This window comes from Dermacentor silvarum, chromosome 1 (assembly GCF_013339745.2).
Source record: "Dermacentor silvarum isolate Dsil-2018 chromosome 1, BIME_Dsil_1.4, whole genome shotgun sequence".
Classification (NCBI taxonomy): domain Eukaryota; kingdom Metazoa; phylum Arthropoda; class Arachnida; order Ixodida; family Ixodidae; genus Dermacentor; species Dermacentor silvarum.
In genome coordinates, this window is record NC_051154.1 from 417,326,076 (window position 1) to 417,346,557 (window position 20,482).

The 20,482-nt window shown below is 49.1% G+C and overlaps 1 protein-coding gene across 1 annotated transcript in view; it reads left to right on the forward strand.

Annotated features, from left to right (window-relative positions):
• LOC119447488 (DNA (cytosine-5)-methyltransferase 3C-like) overlaps positions 1 to 20,482 on the forward strand; it is a 352,358-nt gene that overhangs the window by 71,909 nt on the left and 259,967 nt on the right. Inside the window, exon 5 of the mRNA XM_049663800.1 lies at positions 16,294 to 16,358. Within this exon, the coding sequence (XP_049519757.1) occupies positions 16,294 to 16,358 (65 nt within the window). The remainder of the gene's footprint in view (positions 1 to 16,293; positions 16,359 to 20,482) is intronic.

A 20,482-nucleotide genomic window follows, 5' to 3' on the forward strand; every position in this document is an offset into this window, starting at 1 on the left:
CCGTCGAACTCTGGATCTCGCAATATGCCGTTCACATCTACTTTAAATGTCATCATCGCGTAAAATAAGCGTCAGCATATACGGACGTCCTGTTCCTTCGCATCTGATTGGTTCATCTGTTCTGCATCTGCGGTCGCGCGACTGAAAAAAATGTCACAGTTTCGCCCTAAGGGCGAAGCAATGAATGCGATAGCAACACAGCAATGTCATACGAAGTAAGGTGAGCGGCTTTGGTAGCAATATGAATTGTAGTAAACATGAGCTGATTAAGTAAGCAGGTGTGCTGCGGCGTAAGTAGACCGACATGAAGAGAGACTCGATGACCACGAGAAGGCGCGTGTGAAACGGTGGTGTTGATGAGAAGCGCTTCCCGTGGGCAGCGCGTGTGAAGGGACACACCTGTAGCGCTGCACTGCCGATCCGGGCAGCATTGCGTGTGTAGCGTGCGTTGGAAAATGTGGCCCGACTATTACGAACTGAATGAACAAGCGTGGTGTGAGCGCGCACAAACACGAAGAGATCACACTGAATGACAGCAGACAACGACTGTCAAAACGCTGGCAGCAAGCATACGCCGCAGCGGGCGAAGGTACGTGCGGTCTATCGCTTCAACGGAAACTGAGCGGCGAATGCACTTAAAGGTCAGAGCCGTGTGGAGATAAGAGACGGTGCGAGCGAGCGACGAGCGCGGTTGTTGGCAGAGAAGTGCGCCCCCCCCCCCCCTTGCTCCCTCCGGCGCTGGCTTCCTGCTTCCTTGCTTGCGCGTGAGAGATTGAGTGCGTTCGCTCTCCGTGATAGCGCGCGTCTCCGCACGCTTCCTCTCGGGCATACGGCGCGCGGCGAAGATTTTATCTATAGGGAACCTCACGGCGACGGCGACAGCGACGACGACGCCGACGGCAGAAATCCGGTTCAAGTGTCCATATAATTGCTATCGCAATAAAATGTAGCAGTGAGCGACTGGCCCGAAACGGTCGCCTTTCGAGAAAAGCGTCCATTTGCGACTACAGTGCAGACCACTTATAACATAAGCGCTTTTAGCGCAGGACCAGTTATAGCGTGTTTTTTTTTTTTTGACCACCGATATATCTCCCATAGAACTCAATGTATAGGCGGACCTTTTATAGCGTAGGCGCGCGAAGCAGAATACTTATAGCGCGGCTCTTTTAAGCGCGCGACCATGAAGTCGGTACATGGAGCACAGCCTTTTCTAGGAGGCGTTGAGCACGGCCCGAACGGCTGCACACGCATGGCTGCCGGCTGCGCAAACGCGGAGTGGGAGCGCAGGCGCGCGCGTGGAGACCGGCGGCGAAAAGCGAAGCAAAAGTCGGTTTCCCCCGAAAGGCAAAGCATCAATTGCGATAGCAAATTTACTAGCAAGGAGTACGGATAAGGATACGGAGTAAGGATAGTAGTTTTATCGCCTGCATAAACTTGGACACATCCGCTTACTTACTGAATTAACAAGCATGGTGTCAGCGCGCACCAACGTTACTAGACTAACTTGCGCGTACAAGCAAACATGAATATATCGCACTCGATGACCACAGACAAGCACTGTAAAAACACTGACGTGAGCAAACGCGGCAGGAGCAGCGACCGAAGGTTCGTGTGGTGTATCGCTTCAACGGAAACTGAGCGGCGAAAGGACAGCGCATACAAAGGTCAGAGCCGTGTGGAGATCGCTTTCAAGATACGGTGCGTGCGACATCCCTCAGGCGCGCAAAGTACGCAGTGGCTTGCAGAAAGCCGCGCCCCCTCCCTCCCGCGCTGCCTTCACGCTTTCCTCATTTCGCATGGGAGCTGGAGTCGCCAGTTCCCCTCGCGCTCTGTCGCAAGATACGCATTGAGTGCCGCAGCTAAACGGTCGCCTCTCTTCCCTCCCTCCCATCCCCCCACGGCCTTACGGACGACGAGTCTTCGATTTTGTTCACCGCCGTACGTTCGCTCTCCGTGAAAGCACGCGTCTCTCGCGTGCTTTCATTTGCACATACAGCATACGGCATACAGCAGCATACAGCTTTGTTTTTTTTTCAGGAGTGGGAGCGTGTAGCGCGCGTGGAGACCAGCGGCAAAAAGCAAAACAAGAAGGAGGAGAAGGGTGGGAGACTTTGGAGGAAGGAAGGAAGGCGCGTGTTTTAATCACTATAGCAGCGTCCAATCAGGGTGCGCGGAGTTCGGGGTAGACCGGTAACGCACTCCTGTTTTTCTTTTTCGTTTTTTTTTCAGGAGTGGGGGCGTGGGCATGCGCGTGCAGATCAGTCTCCAGTTGAAAATAACAGCGTTCTTCGGCTGCTGCCGCACTTGTCAGGAGAACGAACTTGGTTTCTGTGCTGTGTTGCGATTGTGTTGCATGTGTGTGTGGGTGAAATATGTAATAAATTGTGTTTGAAAGATGGGTTTGCCCATTTGGCATAAGCAAAAGCCAAAAAAACCATGCTTTGGTTATAACGCGGTACCGCTTATAACGCGGATTTTTACAACGCCCGCGACTTACGTTATAAGCGGTCTACACTGTACTTGTGAGTGGTGGCATTGCGACTAACCTGGTCGCGCGACCTCGGTTAGTCGCAAGTGTGAATGGGCCCTTAGTCTGAAGAGTACGGCAGTGAAAGTTAGTTAAAACGTGTCTAAAAACACAGATAATTCGGTATTGATAGCTTCGAAGTTGGGTTTCTTATAATCTATAATTAGTTTTCTTTTTTTTTTGTTCGGCTTGGGGCAAGGCACTCTGAGGTTGATTGTTTGGAATGAGTGATCGCTTATACTGGGTATAAAAGTAATATCTGAAGCGAGATTAGGCTGATTACTTAGAACTAAATATAGGGTATTTGCACCATGGGAGGCGACTCTAATAGGACGTGTTACGAATTGTGATAAAAAGAAAACAGAACAATGTCTAGAATTTTATAGGTCGGGTTGAAAAGGGTAATAATTTAGGAAAATTATCGGCCCAAGTAATGTTCGCAAAATTAAAACCACCCAGAAAAAACAAGGGTGATGAAGGATGTATAGTGTAGTGTTAATGGTGTCATGAAGGTCGTTCTTAAATGTAGAGGGATAATAAAGGGGAGCGGTAACATACACCGAAGATCACTTTGACATGACCTAGAGTTATTACTAACCAAACTCTTTCTAGATTAGTGTCGATTTTGATGTGGAATGAAGGAATGTTGCTTGAAATAGTAAGGACGCTCCCTCCACGGCGGTCATTTAGATTACAGCGGTAAATCGTGAAGACGAGTACATCGCGGAAAATTTCAGAATCTTTTATATGTTCAGGAAGCCATGTCTGAATCTGTGCGACTATGTTTGCAGAACAACACTGAATTGCTGATGATACAAAATGAAATTTATTAACCACATGTCTAATATTAGTAAAAGGAACAGAAACGGGAGCTGTGCCACTACCCCTCTCGCTCACCTATGTAGAAGCTCAGTTAGACGAGGCAGCATCGGTATTAACGGTTCTGCCATTTGACTTGCTGTCGTTAACCTTGTTGGAAACGGTGTTGTAAGTGTAGCATTTATGATTTATAAGCAGTTTATTATACCCTAATTTAAATTTTGGAGAGCCTTTCTGACTGTTGCGAAATTCGATCAGTTTCTTACGTTGGAGACGAGTAGAGGCCGAGAAATCTCCACTAACATTGATGTCATTGAACTTGAACTTTCTGCGCATAGAAAATATTTTTTTCTTTTATTTTAGAGTTACTGAACTTAACAATGACCGGGCGGCACTTATTAGTCGATGCGCGCGATGAATTGAGTCTGTGGAAAAGGTCCCTAGTGCCGATTTCAGTTTAGATTCAGTTTCCTGACAAGTTTCCTTAGCGTCTGGAATACCATGAAAGATTAGATTATCTTGTCGCGATCGGTCTTCTAGTTCATCGAGGCGTGATTGCAAGTTCTTATTGTGCGCTGATAGATTGTGTACATAAGTCTCAATAGCAAAAAAAAAAAAATTCTCGACCGCTCGATATACAATACTCGATTTACAATTGCAAGCAAGATGACTTTCTCACCGTCATTGTGCTTTGTTTTGTTTATGTTAAGTTATCCAACAGATTCTTTTCGTTTGCGACGAGGTACCTGTTCGCAAGAGTATTTAACTTCCCAAAAAATTCACTGACGATTATGATATCCCCTAATGCCAGGCGCGCGGCGACTCACGTGGTCAGGCGGCGACCCAGCGGCGGAGAGCGCATGCGCCAAGCTGGCGGCGGCGCCAGCGCTCGGCGCGGCGAGTCACAAGTAGAGTGTATACTATGGAGGAAGGAAAAAACTGAGGAGAGGCCCTACCCCCTCCGCACGCTAGGAAAAATGTGTGGAGGAGGCCACGTGGTATTTTTTTGCTGTAGCGGCCATGTTCTTGGGCCACACTGGCGTCTTTGTTATGGTTCTGTGCGTTTGCTCGTGCTGCTCCGTAGGTTTCGTACCATGGCAAAGGCGTCGTGCGTGCAAGGATTGCGTTAGCCTCCGTGTTTTAGTCCGCTGTGTTATCTAGACCATGCTCAGCCAGCTGTTGTTGGGGCCGGGTGGGCCTGGGAGAAGTAAAAAGCGTGAAACGAGCGTGCATGCAACGCCGTACACCACGTTCCACGCCATGGACGAAAGACGACCTGGGAATATATTTGCCGTCTTCGGTCATGCTAACGTGTCATTACAGACTAGAACCGCTGTGCTTCAGAATATGTACGATGAACTCCTTGCACTTCAAGGACAGCTGCGCAGTGTTCCTGATTTTGATGGCAAACGACATCGTCCGCTGTTTGTGGCGCGTAAAACAGCCACGTGGAGGTTGGGAAAGAACCGGATACTGTGATTAACAAAAGGACGAACCACACTTACTGCAGTAATCTTATTCGTGTGCTCGAGGGGCGCAAGGGAGTCAAGGTTGGCGGAAGCGGTGCAAGGGTGAACAAGACTCGACATAAGAACGTGCGCCAGTGAGCACATCAAACGGCTGGTGATCGCACGTAGGCCCAGTCGCAAGAGTCACTAGCCGCACGCATATGCGCTTACTGTTCGACACCGCAGAACTTTGTTTTCATGAAGCTTTACTTACTGTGAGAACAATATACCCCAGGCCGCAGTCGGTGTATTTAAACGTGTAACGTCGTTCTTCTCTGCCGGACAGTTCGTCGGCGCACTATGGCTCATCACATCTCCGCGGTGCGTGGCCGCCCGAAACGTATTCAATAAAGCAAAACGATTCCTATAAAGTTACGATCAGCATACCTGTTCGTTCTCATGAATTGCAGATGGACTTGCCATAGGTCATATCGCGATGGAATACACCGCTATTGGATCCCTTGGTCGGATCACACGGCGAGCAAACGTGCGCGCAGCCCGGCGTGGCTGCGGGCCGAAGGCGAGGAATGTAAGCGAGAGAGAATATGGCCCAACATAATGGCGGAGTAACGCCGACTTCTGCCGTCACTTGGCTTCACAAAGCATGACATCAGAGCCCCGCCTCAGTTTTTATTTCCTCGATGGTGACAAGCTCGCACTGACTATTCTTTTTTTTTTTTGTACGCGAGCGCGGCGCTTCTCTTAGCCAGGCGCGCGGCTTGTCACGTGATGAGTAGCCAAGGCTACGGCGCAGCTGCGGTCAAATGAAGGTGCAATTGCTGGAGACGGCGAAACTCGGCTTGACGTCCTTAGTAGAGCTTTCGCTTTAAGAACATGTATGGCATACATGAATAAATCAAGCAGGCTAAGTGACTATTTGTTACCGCCAGTTTCAAAGGAGATGCCATTAGATCATCATCATCATCATCTGTGCCTTGCCGCCACCGCCGTCACAGATCCCTGTAAGATAACGCGGCGGCGTCCCAGTGGTGCTGCTGCGTCGTGATTAGCATGACCACTGTCATACTAAACAAAGTGATTCGTGATCACTAGTGGCTTAATCCTACCATCTCATAGTTGTAATTCAATCGCCATTTTTATTACTTTCATTAGATATTCATGACGCCTTGCTACTTAAAAGTACGAGCAAATAGAAAGGAATGCATCACTAGTGATCACTACTGACTTGGATCATCATTTAGGAATGGTAACCAAAATACTCAAGTAATCGCTTTTTGATTGATACCAGTGACAACGTGCGCGAATCAAGGCTGCCACTCTCATACTAAACAAAGTGATTTATGATAACTATAGTAACCCGGATCTACCATCTCCTATTATTATAATTGAATCATTGTTCGTAGGATATTTAATTTGATATGCATTACCTTATACTGTATGAAATAGGAGAACTTCGAAGTGAGTGTATCACTAGTGATCAGTAATAACCAGACGTAATCGGTCAGCAGCGGCAATGAAAGAAGTAGTCATTTAATGACTTTTGGATTGATATCAATGAAGACGCATATGAAGAAAGGGTACCACTGTCATACTAAATAATGCGATTCCTGATCACTAGTAACTGAGTCCTACAACTCCTAATTATCATAATTTAGTCACTGTTTCAGTGACTTTTAATTTCATATACATGACGCAATGCTGTATGAAAGTTAAACTCAGCATTATGAGTTATCAAAAAGCTCAGTGTGAATGACACCATTGACGACGTGCAGAATCAAATCGGCCATTGTACCAGAAAAATAGAGCATTCGGTATCACTACTGACGCCATCATGCCAGTTCCCTGCGGGCCTCATTATTGAATCACTCGTTTTATGACATTTCATTTGGTATTCTTGACATTAATGGTGTGTAAAACCAAGAGGACATAGCATAGTATGTTAATAACTACTAATCACTAATGACTATTGTCATATTAGTTAGCTGTATTGTGTAATCACATAGTTAAATGCTGAATAATTATTTGTAATTACTCATTGGTTTTCATGAGCTAAGCTGCAACGTATTCTTTATCTTTATAAATATGAAAAGTGCGCTGAAACTTATGGCGCGTGCAGCTGGGCTTAATGCCTCGATGCCTCTCCATAAAGCCATTCTGTCCTCTGCTTCTTGCAGAATCTGACAGTGTCGTCGGTTCTTACACATCAGCGCGCGAATGTGCATCATAGCAGCACATTGTGAGTCCGTGAGCTTTAACATGATCGATGAGCCCTTCCACGTCAATTCAACGCCGCATGAATATTTTGCCACTGCAGTGCTGTTTCGCCGCATAGCAGCCTAGCAAATGCGCCCCAGGGAAAATTGTTAGCCAACAGAATAAACCCTAACTGGACACGTATATCGAGGGAGACCTAGAGCATATGCCACTAAAGTGCGATTAGCGGATTAATTTTGGCTGCGCTGCAATCAGCATTTTTAAAATCACCCCATGCATTTTAAACGGGTCTACAAAAGGGGTGCAGGAAAACAATCCAGCCAGCGGAATTAGACTAGACACAACATATCGACTGAGACCGTTGTCGGGATGAAATGCCTAAAATGCAATTTGCGAAAAGCAAGGCATTGCTTTGTGATCTATTTTTCAAATAATTCTTTCCATAGAATTACGCCGACCGCATCGCTCAAGGGTCGGCGTCGCCGCAGTTGTAGACGTCCCGCATTTCTGGACTTGCACGAATTTGCACGTGCGCATGGCTCGCGAGTTGTTCGGTCGCATTTGTGGCAGTCGCATTGTGCAATTATACGTTGTTGACTCAGCTGAGGGTTCTGGGCCGTGCTACATGCTGTGGATGGAATACAGCAAGCCACGGGAACAATAGTTATAAATAGTTCATGACGCATTTTCATTTCTCATGTACGTAATCTCTACCTCCTCGAGTAATCCCAAACAAACAGTGCAATTCCGCTATGCACCATACTAACAATTTTGAACACTTTTGCTAAGCCTAGAAACAGTATGTTTTACGAAGTGTCAATAGCAATGCCAAATTGATGGGGACACATTTTGTTCTTGCTTGCAGGGCAGATGTGATAAAACAAAGTCGCAGTTTTGCCTGAAAGGTGAAGCATCGATTGAGATAGCAAATTAGTGGACAGCTATACTGACACGTATACATGTTTATCTTTCGCCGATGGCCGCTTTCCACCGGCTAACAAATGTTAAACGTTATCGCTCGGCACAGGATGCACCTGTATCGGAAGTTTCTAAAACGTTATCGATGCTTCTTTCCGTTGCCTGTTTCCGTTGTCTTTCCGTTGCCTTCCGGTTGCCTGTTTTCATCGACGCTTATGTTATCTGATTGTATGAGCGACGCGAATTGTCTAACACTTTCTGGAAGACGCGCGTATCAGGGATTATTCTGGAACCTTCGATGACTCAGGTATAAAAGCCGACGCATTTTGCCGCTGATCAGATTTTCGACGACCGCCGACTGTGTTTGCCGCTTTCGTTGGGCTTTGAGTGTAGCTTGCTTTTGTGGGCACAGGTTCGCCCAATAAAGAATCAGTTTCGTCATACACAGTTTTACGACTGTTTACTTCAGCATCACTACTACGTCACATCTCGTGGAGGTGCTTTTGTGTCAATGCAGCGGACGCCCCCAAAAAGCCGTGATCCAAGCCCGAACCCCGAAGCGAGTACCAACGTTGTCCCGGAGCATCGAGCTACCCTCAGGCTACAAAACCAACCCCCGGAGTACGCACTTCTTCCCGAGAAGACCAAGAGGACAAAAGTCACGACCTCAGCAGCAGCTACCATGACAGCCCCTGTGCCAACATCTGCAATCGTGATGCAACAACCCAGGGAGCCGCCGACTTTCCGCGGATCGCCATGTGAAGACCCCGAAAGCTGGCTGGAGGCATACGACCGGGTCGCTACGTTCAACAAGTGGGACTGCGACGACAAGCTGCGCCATGTTTACTTCTCGCTTGAAGACGGCGCCAGAACCTGGTTCGAGAATAAGGAGCGTGCACTAACAACCTGGGACCTGTTCCGAGCCGCATTCCTGGACACCTTCACGAGCGTCGTCCGTAAAGAAAGAGCTGCAGCCTTGTTGGAAAACCGTGTACAGCTCCCGAATGAGAGCATCGGTATGTACACTGAAGAAATGACTCGATTATTCCGGCACGCCGACCCCGCTATGCCAGAAGACAAGAAAGTTCGCATGCTCATGCTGGGAGTTAAGCAGGAGCTATTCGCCGGACTTGTGCGGAATCCACCAACGACAGTCCAAGACTTTCTCTCGGAGGCTACGACAATCGAGAAAGCACTGGACATGCGCAACCGGCAATACAATCGCCGTTCGACGCCACAGCATGCCGAAGTCCAAGGACTCTCCCACGACCTACGAGACACCATCAGGGCGATAGTACGCGAAGAGCTGCAGAAGTTGCTACCGTCGTCGCAGCCTCAAGTTGCTTCCATTGCCGATATCGTGCGGGAGGAAATCCAGCAATTGCTAGGACTTCCCGAATCACCGCAACCCCAGCCGGAAGTGATGGCCTACGCCGCCGTCGCCCGTCGTGAAGGCCCCCCTCTGCGCTCGCGCCAGGGCCCCGTAACACCGCAGTTCCGTCGTCCACCGCCGCCAGCACGCCCGCCCGTCGCCCAGCGCAGATACCAAAGGAAGACAGACATTTGGCGCGCCCCCGACCACCGCCCGCTGTGCTATCACTGCGGGGAAGCCGGCCATGTCTACCGCCGATGCCCATACCGCGAGATGGGCCTACGAGGGTTCGCCGTCAACGCGCCGCGTCCACAGCTTGGCAAGCGACCACGTGACATCGCCGACTACCTCGCCGGAGCCCAGTGGCAACCACGACGACCCTCACGCTCGCCGTCACCGGGCCGCTACATCTCGCCGCATCGCCGTCAGTACACTGGTCCCACCCGGGGCCGTTCTCCGAGCCCTTACCCGGGAAACTAAAGGCAGCAACCGATGGAGGTGTGGTTGCTGTACGACGCAATGCCGAAGATCCTCCGCCGCCGCCGCCGACGATTCGCGAATCATCACGACGAGACATCAGCATGCCGCCTAGCAACAGCCTTGACAGCACTTCGCCGCAGAAAGAAGACCTTCCGACCCGACGTAGCAGCAGCAGAGCAAGCCGACACAGCCGTGATCCGACGCTACGAATTAACCGCAACGCCAGACGCCGGTCTACGGATCTAGACGTGCTCATCGATGGTCATAACGTCACCGCTCTCGTCGACACTGGCGCCGACTATTCCGTCTTCAGTGGCGCGTTCGCCGCCAATTTGAAGAAGGTGAAAACAGCCTGGCAAGGACCCGATATCCGGACAGCGGGAGGCCACCTAATAACGCCAACTGGAATATGCACACCTAATAACGCCGACTGGAATATGCACGCTAAACAACCGCACTTACCCGGCGAGCTTCGTAATCCTGCAGCACTGCTCCAGGGACGTCATCCTAGGCATGGACTTTCTACACCAACATGGTGCAGTCATCGACTTAAGGTCCAAGTCGATAACGCTTTCAACACACAACGCGATACCACCGGATACAAGCATAAGTTACCATGCCTTGAATGTGCTTGAAGAACAAGTCACCGTTCCGCCTCGCTCCAGCGTAATGATTTCCGTCGGTACCGAAGTGCCTACAGACATGGAGGGCGTCATCGAGGGCGATCATCACTTAATGCTCGACCGTGAAATTTGCGTCGCTAGAGGCATAGCTGAGGTACGTGCAGGGAAAGCAAGGGTGATGCTCACGAACTTCAGCCCCGAATACAAGCACATTAACAAAGACACCACGGTCGCCTACATCGACGAAATAGTACAAGCCAGCAGTGCTTTCGCCTTCACGGATTTCAGTGCACCTGCAACGACGACTATAGTACCTGAACCAACGTTCGACGTCAATCAGAACCTTACCAGGCATAAGAAAGAACAACTACAAGCTCTGCTCCTGCAGTACAAGGACTGCTTCTCGTCGTCGTCGAAAGTTCGACAAACCCCTGTCGCCAAGCACCGCATTATAACCGACGAAGATGTCCGCCCAATCCGTCAGAGCCCGTACCGAGTTTCGGCGCGTGAACGCGAGGCCATAAGGCAACAAGTCGACGAAATGCTACGCGACGACATCATCCAGCCGTCCGTGGGCGTCCCCCGTGGTGTTAGTGAAGAAGAAGGATGGAACCCTACGTTTCTGCGTCGATTATCGTCGCCTCAACAAGATCACGAAGAAGGAAGAAGGACCCCCTCCCACGGATTCACGACGCCTTGGATCGACTCTACAACGCAAAGTATTTTTCGTCGATGGACCTCAAAACCGGCTACTGGCAAATCGAAGTCGACGAGAGGGACCGGGAGAAGACTGCCTTTATAACACCAGACGGACTGTTCGAGTTCAAGGTCATGCCGTTTGGTCTTTGCTCGGTACCTGCGACTTTCCAAGGCGTCATGGATACAGTACTGGCAGGCTTGAAGTGGCAGACTTGCCTCGTCTATTTGGACGACGTCGTTGTGTTTGCCTCAAGCTTCGAAGAACGCCTGCGGCGCCTTGAAACAGTTCTTCAAGCAATCAAAACCTCCGGACTCACGTTAAAGCCAGAAAAGTGCCGCTTCGCATATGAGGAGCTCTTGTTTTTGGGCCGCGTCATCAAGAAGTCTGGAGTGCGCCCCGACCCTCAGAAAACTGCGGCCATCTCCAACTTTCCTCCACCTGCTGACAAGAAGGCAGTGCGCAGATTTCTTGGACTGTGCGCCTATTACAGGCGCTTCGTCAAGGATTTTTCACGGATCGCTGAGCCACTGATGTATCTCACGAAGGCTGACGTCGAGTTCAACTGGGAGACGCCGCAAATCGAAGCATTTGAAGAACTGAAGCGACGCCTGCAATCGCCGCCAATACTTGCGCATTTCGACGAAAACGCCGATACCGAAGTCCACACCGACGCAAGCAGCGTAGGACTCGGTGCCGTGTTTGTGCAGAGGACTGACGGACTAGAAAGGGTTGTAAGTTACGCTAGCCGGTCGCTATCGAAGGCGGAAGCAAATTATTCCACAACAGAAAAGGAGTGCCTCGCCATCATCTGGGCTACATCAAAGTTTCGCCCCTACCTCTATGGCAGGCCCTTTAAAGTTGTGAGCGACCACCACGCCTTGTGTTGGCTAGCTAACTTGAAGGATCCTTCAGGTCGCCTCGCACGATGGAGTCTGAGACTTCAAGCATTCGACATCAGCGTCGTTTACAAGTCCGGGCGAAAGCACTCTGACGCCGACTGCTTGTCTCGCGCCCCCGTCGAACCGCCGCCACAGGACGACCAGGATGACGACACCTTCTTAGGACGGATCAGTGCCGACGAATTCGCCGAAGAACAGCGAGCCGACCCGGAACTAAGGAGCCTTGTAGACTACCTGGAAGGCAAGACCGCCATTGTGCCGAAGGTGTTCAGGCGAGGATTGGCGTCGTTTTTCTTGCAAAACGACATTCTCCTAAAGAACTTCTCGCCTCTCCGAGCCAACTACCTCCTCGTGGTACCCTCAGCATTACGTCCAGAGGTTCTGCAAGCTCTCCATGACGACCCAACGGCTGGACACCTCGGTTTTTTTCGCACGCTCGCGAGGATACAAGAAAAATACTACTGGCCTCGCCTCTCTGCCGACGTCTCCCATTACGTAAGGACATTCCGACACTGTCAGCGACGCAAAACACCGCCGACAAGGCCAGCTGGACTTCTACAGCCGATCGAGCCACCTCACCGACCGTTCCAGCAGATCGGGATGGACTTACTGGGGCCTTTTCCGACGTCGACGTCCGGGAATAAATGGATCGTCATAGCTACGGACTACCTCACCCGCTACGCCGAAACAAAAGCCTTGCCCAAAGGCAGTGCCGCTGAGGTAGCCCGATTCTTTGTTGAGAACATCCTCCTACGTCACGGCGCCCCAGAAGTCCTCATCACCGACAGAGGCACCGCCTTTACGGCAGAACTAACTCAAGCCATCCTGCGATACAGCCAGACAAGCCATCGGTGGACCACCGCCTACCACCCGCAGACGAATGGCCTCACCGAGCGCCTAAATAAGACCATCGCCGACATGTTGGCAATGTACGTCGACGTCAAACACAAGACGTGGGATGCCATCCTTCCGTACGTGACCTTCGCATACAACACGGCCGTGCAAGAAATGACGCACATGGCGCCGTTCAACCTGGTCTACGGAAGGAACCCGGCAACGACGCTTGACGCCATGCTACGGGACATCACCGACGAAGAAAATCTCGAGGTTTCCACCTATTTGCAGCGTGCCGAAGAAGGTCGACAGCTCGCGCGCTTGCGCATTAAGAACCAGCAGAGGACCGACAGCCGACACTACAATCTTCGACGACGCTACGTCGAGTACCAGCCCGGTGACCGTGTTTGGGTGGCAGACTCCGATACGCTGACGAGGACTTAGCGAGAAACTGCTACGTTGCTATTTCGGACCCTATAAGATCATCCGACATACTGGCGTAGCGGACTATGAGGTCGTGCCAGACGGCATTTTGCAATCACAGCGACGCCGCGCACGTCCTGAACTCATCCACGTGGTGCGTCTTAAGCCTTTCTACGCCCGCTGACGAGCTTATAGGTACTTTGTTGCTTTGTTATTTTCTTTCTTTATTACGCGTCGTTTTGTTTTCGCTTTCGCGTTTGTAGCATCGGGACGGTGCTTTTTAAGGGGAGGGTATTGACACGTATACATGTTTATCTTTCGCCGATGGCCGCTTTCCACCGGCTAACAAATGTTAAACGTTATCGCTCGGTGCAGGACGCGCCTGTGTCGGAAGTTTCTAGAACGTTATCGATACTTCTTTCCGTTGCATGTTTTCATCGACGCTTATGTTATCTGATTGTATGAGCGACGCGAATTGTCTAGAACTTTCTGGAAGACGCGCGTACCAGGGATTATTCTGGAACCTTCGATGACTCAGGTATAAAAGCTAACGCGTTTCGCCGCTGATCAGATTTTCGACGACCGCCGACTGTGTTCGCCGCTTTCTTTGTGCTTTGAGTGTAGCTTGCTTTTGTGGGTACATGATGACGACACTTTCTTGGGACCGATCAGTGCCAACGAATTCGCCGAAGAACAGCGAGCCTACCCGGAACTAAGGAGCCTTGTAGAATACCTGGAAGGCAAGACCATCATTGTGCCGAAGGTGTTCAGGCGAGGATTGGCGTCGTTTTTCTTGCAAAACGACATTCTCCTAAAGAACTTCTCGCCTCTCCGACCCAACTACCTCCTCGTGGTACCCTCAGCATTGCGTCCAGAGGTTCTGCAAGCTCTCCATGACGACCCAACGGCTGGACACCTCGGTTTTTCCCGCACGCTCGCGAGGATACAATAAAAATACTACTGGCCTCGCCTCTCTGCCGACGTCTCTCATTACGTAAGGACATGCCGAGACTGTCAGCGACGCAAAACACCGCCGACAAGGCCAGCTGGACTTCTACAGCCGATCGAGCCACCTCACCGACCATTCCAGCAGATCGGGATGGACTTACTGGGGCCTTTTCCGACGTCGACGTCCGGGAATAAATGGATCGTCACTACAATCTTCGACGATGCTACGTCGAGTACCAGCCCGGCGACCGTGTTTGGGTGGCAGACTCCGATACGCCGACGAGGACTTAGCGAGAAACTGCTACGTTGCTATTTCGCCCAATAAAGAATCAGTTTTGTCATACACAGTTTTACGACTGTTTACTTCAGCGTCACTACTACGTGACAATACGAAGTAAGGATAGTAGTGTTGACGGCCATATAAGCTTGAATACATAGGCATAATAACTAAATGAACAAGTATGGTGTCATGCGCACACAAGCGAACGTGAAGACACCTCACTTGATGACTGCGGAAACTCGGTCAAAACGCGGCAAAAGCAGCGAACGAATTGAACTTCATGCTGCGTCTCGCATGAACGCAATCTCAGCCGCGAAAACAGAGCGCACGGCGGACTGTGTCGCCGATGCAGATTGCTTTCAAGATAGACGCCACCGCGTGGAGTAGAACGTGCCTCCTGAGCCTTGCAGCTCGCCCCCCCCCCCCCCCTCAGAGTTGTACATGACCGAGGACAGCGCGCTTCCTTCCCGCTTTTAGGCCGTTTCACATGGCGCGATTAGGGCGAAAAAAATGGTTGTGTCGTGCACGTCGCAGAGCGATTTTCGTTGGCAGCTTTCACATGCGTCCTTGACCGTGCGATTTCCGTCGCAGCGACGCCCAAGGTTGCTCCCTGGTAACGAAGTATCTATGCCTGCATCGTTAAATAAAAACAACATGGAAACTAGTAAAATATTACAATTTCATAATATTTTTTTTGAAAGTAGAATAGCACACAATTTTTCAGCCTTTAAAAGCGTTGAGATTTTGCGATCGATTAGTCCGCAGCTACAGCGAGCGAAAACGCTGCACAAACCGCATAAGCCTACGGCGTGGTGTGGTGGTTTTGTTTTGTACACTCCAGTTTTGTTGTTGCGGTACGATGGAACCCACAACTCTTCTCCTGGAGGAGTATTTGCTTCTCCAAAAGCAGAAGCTACTACTGAGTGTGCAAGCGCCTGACACAATTTGTAGCAATGAAGACGTTGACGACGGCGACGATCATGAGGGTACGTGCCATATGTTGAAGGCGGCATCAGCTCGCGACCTGGATAGCATGCAGCTTCTCCTTTTAAATGAATTGTGCGAGCTGGAGAAAAAAAATTGTTCATGACCCACATCGCGCCAATCCTCAGCGATGGAAATACCAACATGTTGGAATCCCGTCGCGGGGAGAGCCCGCGACGTTGCGGCGGTCGCTGAGCGATGGAATTCGCTGTGTCGCTCTGCGAAAATTGCGCCATGTGGAATGGCCTTCTTCCTTGCGTACTTGCGTAGGCGAGATTGAGCCGCGATGAGCGGCTCACCCTCGCACGCTTTCACTCAAACATACAACGTACGGCGGGCGGCGACGATTTCACCGCCCTTCGACTTTTACGGAACCTCACGGTGACGGCGATGCCTATGGTAGAAATGCGCCTGGAGTGTCTATATAATTGCTTTCGCAATAATAAAGAAATGTGGCCAATAGAAATTACTTTTCGCGTTAAAATCACGTTATCTGCGGAAATTGTGAATAATTTGATGTCCTTGTAGGGCCATCTAAATTATTCACAGTTAAGAATTAAGTTATCTGCCTTGTCTACAGCAACGACCTGTGGTTCAGATGTTCGTGGTACTATTGTTACTGACTGTGCTTGTTTAACATGTTTCTCATCGCTGTTTTCAAACTGGTATTCAAAATTTTATACAATCAACATTTAAATATTCTGATGGTGACCTGTATGTGCTTACTAAGTAGCCACACAATATTACACTTTTTCCCCTGCTGGCTGGCATTTGAGCTCATGTTAGCACTCTATGAATTTCAGGCATATTGCTTCATCTGTGGAAATGGCCTGGAGCTCTTCATTTGTGACAATCCGGAATGCAGCAGGTGTGTGTGTATTATCTCCTTTTTATTTCTTGGAAATAAAGGCACATCAGTGGTGTGGTGGCGTGGAGCAGGAGTAGAATATCCGGCTTATAATCTGAAGGTCATAAGCTCGAATCCTCCTCCAATCAACTACATTTTCAGGCCTGGAGTGGCGCCTGACATCGGCAAAAAATATCGCTGAGAGCTAGTGGAGCTATACTAGTCCAGGTGCAACCAAATTAGGAAGGCCCACTAAGCTTCAACAGTCACTCCCTAACCACAACAGGAATTGGCCTCACTGTTGGAGTATTCGGCCACCCTCATGACTCCTTCAATTAACCCATGGCCCTCAGTCCCCAGCGGCTGTGGAGCACCTTACCAAGCCAGCGGGCAGAACTGCGACAGGGCAGAGGGTGCTAAGAATCTCTGGGTCCGGACAGGCCGCTACTGGAAACTGAACCTGGCAACGTTCAACACGCGCATCCTGTCAAGTGAGGCTAGCTTAGCAGGGCTATTCGAAGAATTATCAGGTAATAGGTAATATCTCAGGATTATCAGGTATTACCTGATAATAATTAATATTACCTGATAATAGACCTCTGTAATTGATGGTATTACAGAGGTCTAGGATATTGTTGGCCTTAGTGAGGTTAAAAGAACTGGTGAGGCTTATACAGTGCTGACTAACGGCCACGTCCTCTGCTGCAGAGGTCTTCCAGATAGGAGAGAAATTGGAGTAGGATTTCTAGTCTATAAGGACATAGCGGGCAACATTGATGAATTCTACAGCTATAATGCTGTAGAATTGTCCCTACAGCACTAATGCGGTAGCCATTAAAGCTGAATAGGAATTATAGAATGAAGGTAGTACAAGCCTGCGCCCCAACCTCGAGTCACAATGATGAAGAAATAGAACAGTTTTATGAAGATGTTGACTTAGCAATGAGAAAGGTACAAGCTCAGTACACTGCAGTCATCGGCGACTAATGCAAAAGTGGGGGAAAAGCAGACTGGTGAGCAAGCAGTTGGCAACTACGGCACCGATTCTAGGATCACTAGAGTAGAAATGTTGGTAGATTTTGCAGAAAGGAATAGGCTCCGAATAATGAATACCTTCTTCAGGAAGCGCAGCAATAGGAAGTGGACCTGGAAAAGCCCTAATGGAGAAACATGGAATGAAATAGATTTCATACTATCTGCCGATCCCAGCATAGGATGTAGAAGTGTTAGGTAGGGTTAAGTGCAGTGACCATAGGTTAGTGAGGTCTAGGATTTCTCCCAATTTGAAGAGAGAAAGAATAAAATTAGTCAAGCAGAAACAGGCCAACCTAGACGCTGTAAGGGTAAAAGCAGACGAATTCAGGCTGGTGCTCGCAAACAAATATGCAGCTTTGGAACAGGAAGATGAAGACAACATAGAGGTAATGACTGAAACCGTAACTAGGCTGGTCTCAGAAGCAGCAATTGAAGTGGGATGTAAGGCACCAAGGCAACCAGTAGGTAAGCTGTCCCAAGTAACAAAGGACCTAATTAAGAAACGGCAAAACATGAAAGTGTCCAACTCGAGCGGTCAGATAGCATTCGTTGAACTGTCGAAACTGATCAACAAGAAGAAAGTAAGAGATATCTGAAAATATAACATGGAAAAGATAGAGGAAGCAGATATGGACACAGCATGAAATCATCCATAAGAAAACTTGGCATAGGACGAGGCAAAGTGTATGCACTGAAAGATAAGCAGGGTAATATCATAAGCAATTTCGATGACATAGCAAGAAGAGCGGAAGAATTCTACACTGACTTGTACAGTTCCCAGAGCAGCCACGATACTTTCATTCGAAGTAGTGATGAACAGGATACAGGGGCCCCTTCTATAACTAGCGATGAAGCTAGAAGGGCTTTGAAAGACATGACCAGGGGAAAAGCTGCCGGAAAAGATGCAATAACAGTTGATTTCATCAAAGATGGAGGAGATATGCTTGAAAAGCTTGCGGCCCTTTATATGCAATGCCTCACGACTTCAAGTGTACCAGAAAGCTGGAAGAATGCCAACATTATACTCCTCCATAAGAAGGGAGACGTTAAAGAATCGAAGAATTATAGACCCATTAGCTTGCTTTCTATATTGTATAAAATATTCACCAATATAATTTCGAATAGAATCAGGCCAACACTTGACTTCAGCCAAGGCATTCATCTCCTTACCACCCGCAAAATAATGGTCTCACTGAGTGGATGAATCGCTGACTTACCAACATGCTGTCAATGTATGTCGACGCTGACCACAAGAACTGGGACGCCCTCGTGCCTTTTGTTACATATGCGTACAATACTGCCATGCCTGAAGTTACTGGATATGTGCCATTCTTTTTGCTTTACATACGCAATCCGCGGAGCTTTCTGGAAGCTCTCCTGCCCTTCCAGCACCATGAAGACCGGTCCATGGCTCAGACTTTGTGTCTTGCAGAAGAAGAACGCTGACTCGCACGTCTGAGGACATTGTCCTCACAAGGCAGCAGCAAGAGCCTCTACGATGCCCGGCATATTTCCGTGAGCTTTTCGCCCAGAGATTGTTTGGCTGTGGACACCCGTTCGCAAAAAAGAACTGTACCGCAAGTGTCTCGCCACCTACTCTGGACCCTTCATCATTCTCACTTGTCTCAGCGATGTATGCTACGTTGTCGCCCAAGTTACTGCAAATAAACAGCGTTCGGGCATGACACAAGTTATTCATGTGGCTCGCCTCAAGCAGTATCATCACCGACCCATTTAACTCACTTGGCGAGCTTCGCCTGGCCCCGGGGAAAATGTCGCGGCAACGCGCGGAGGTTAGAAGAAGACAAACAGGTGGTATGGAGTGCGTGCATGAACTGGGCGGTTGATCGTACTGGACTGGTCTTCGCCTTCGGCTGCTTCCTTCATGTGCTTTCATCTATCCTCAGCTGTAAATAAACCCACAGCTTCGTAACAGTAGAATGCAAAAATGCGTACAAAAGAACCCCTAAAGAGTGCAAAGGAACACATTGTGGACGTGGCGCTTTGCACACACATACATCCTCTTGGTCACCCAAACCAGTTTGCATACACAAAGTTAGGAGATGCAAACCGACAGCCTTATATACAACGCAAAATGTACACAAAATAACCTAAAAGGAGTACAAAAAAATGCAAACCGTGCGTGGCACTATCCATACGCAAAGGTTCTTTTGGTAACCCAAACCAGTTTCCATACACAAAGTTAGGGGATGGAAACCTACGGCCTTATATACAATGGAAAATGCATAGAAAATAACCCAAAACAAGTACAACAGAATGCAAACCGGGCCTAGAACTTTGCCTACACAAAGGTTCCTTTAGTTACCCAAACCCGTTTGCCTAATCAAAGTTAGCCGAAGTAAACGGCTGCGCTTAGAACGCAAAAATGCATACAAAATAACCCAAAAAGAGTGCAACGGAACGCAAGCCGGGCATGGCATTTTGAATACGTAAAGGTTCTTTTGGTTACCCAAACCCGTTTGCATACAAAAAGTTAGGGAACGCAAACCCGCAGGCTTATATAGCGCGCAAAAATGCCCGCAAAATAACCCAAAAAGGAACGCAAGCCGGGTATGGCACTTTGAATACGGAAAGGTTCTTTTGGTTAGCCAAACCCTTTTGCATACGAAAAGTTGGGGGACGCAAACCCGCAGGCTTATATAGCACGCAAGAATGCCTACAAAATAACCAGAAAAAGGAACGCAAACGCAAACCCGCAGGATTATATAGCACGCAAAAATGCCTGCAAAATAACCCAAAAAGGAATGCAAGCCGGGTATGGTACTTTAAAATACGGAAAGGATCTTTTGGTAACCCAATTCCCGTTTGCATACGAAAAGTTAGGGGACGCAAATCGGCAGGCTTATATAGCACGCAAAAAGGCCATCAAAATAACCCAAAAAGGAACGAAAGCCGGGCATGGCACTTTGAATACGAAAAGGTTCTTTTGGTTACCCAAACCTGTTTGCATACGAAAAGTTAGGGGCCGCAAACCCGCAGGCTCATATAGCACGCAAAAATGCCTACAAAATAACCCAAAGAGGAACGCATGCCGGGCATGGCACTTTGAATACGGAAAGGTTGTTTTGGTTACCCAAACCCGTTTGCAT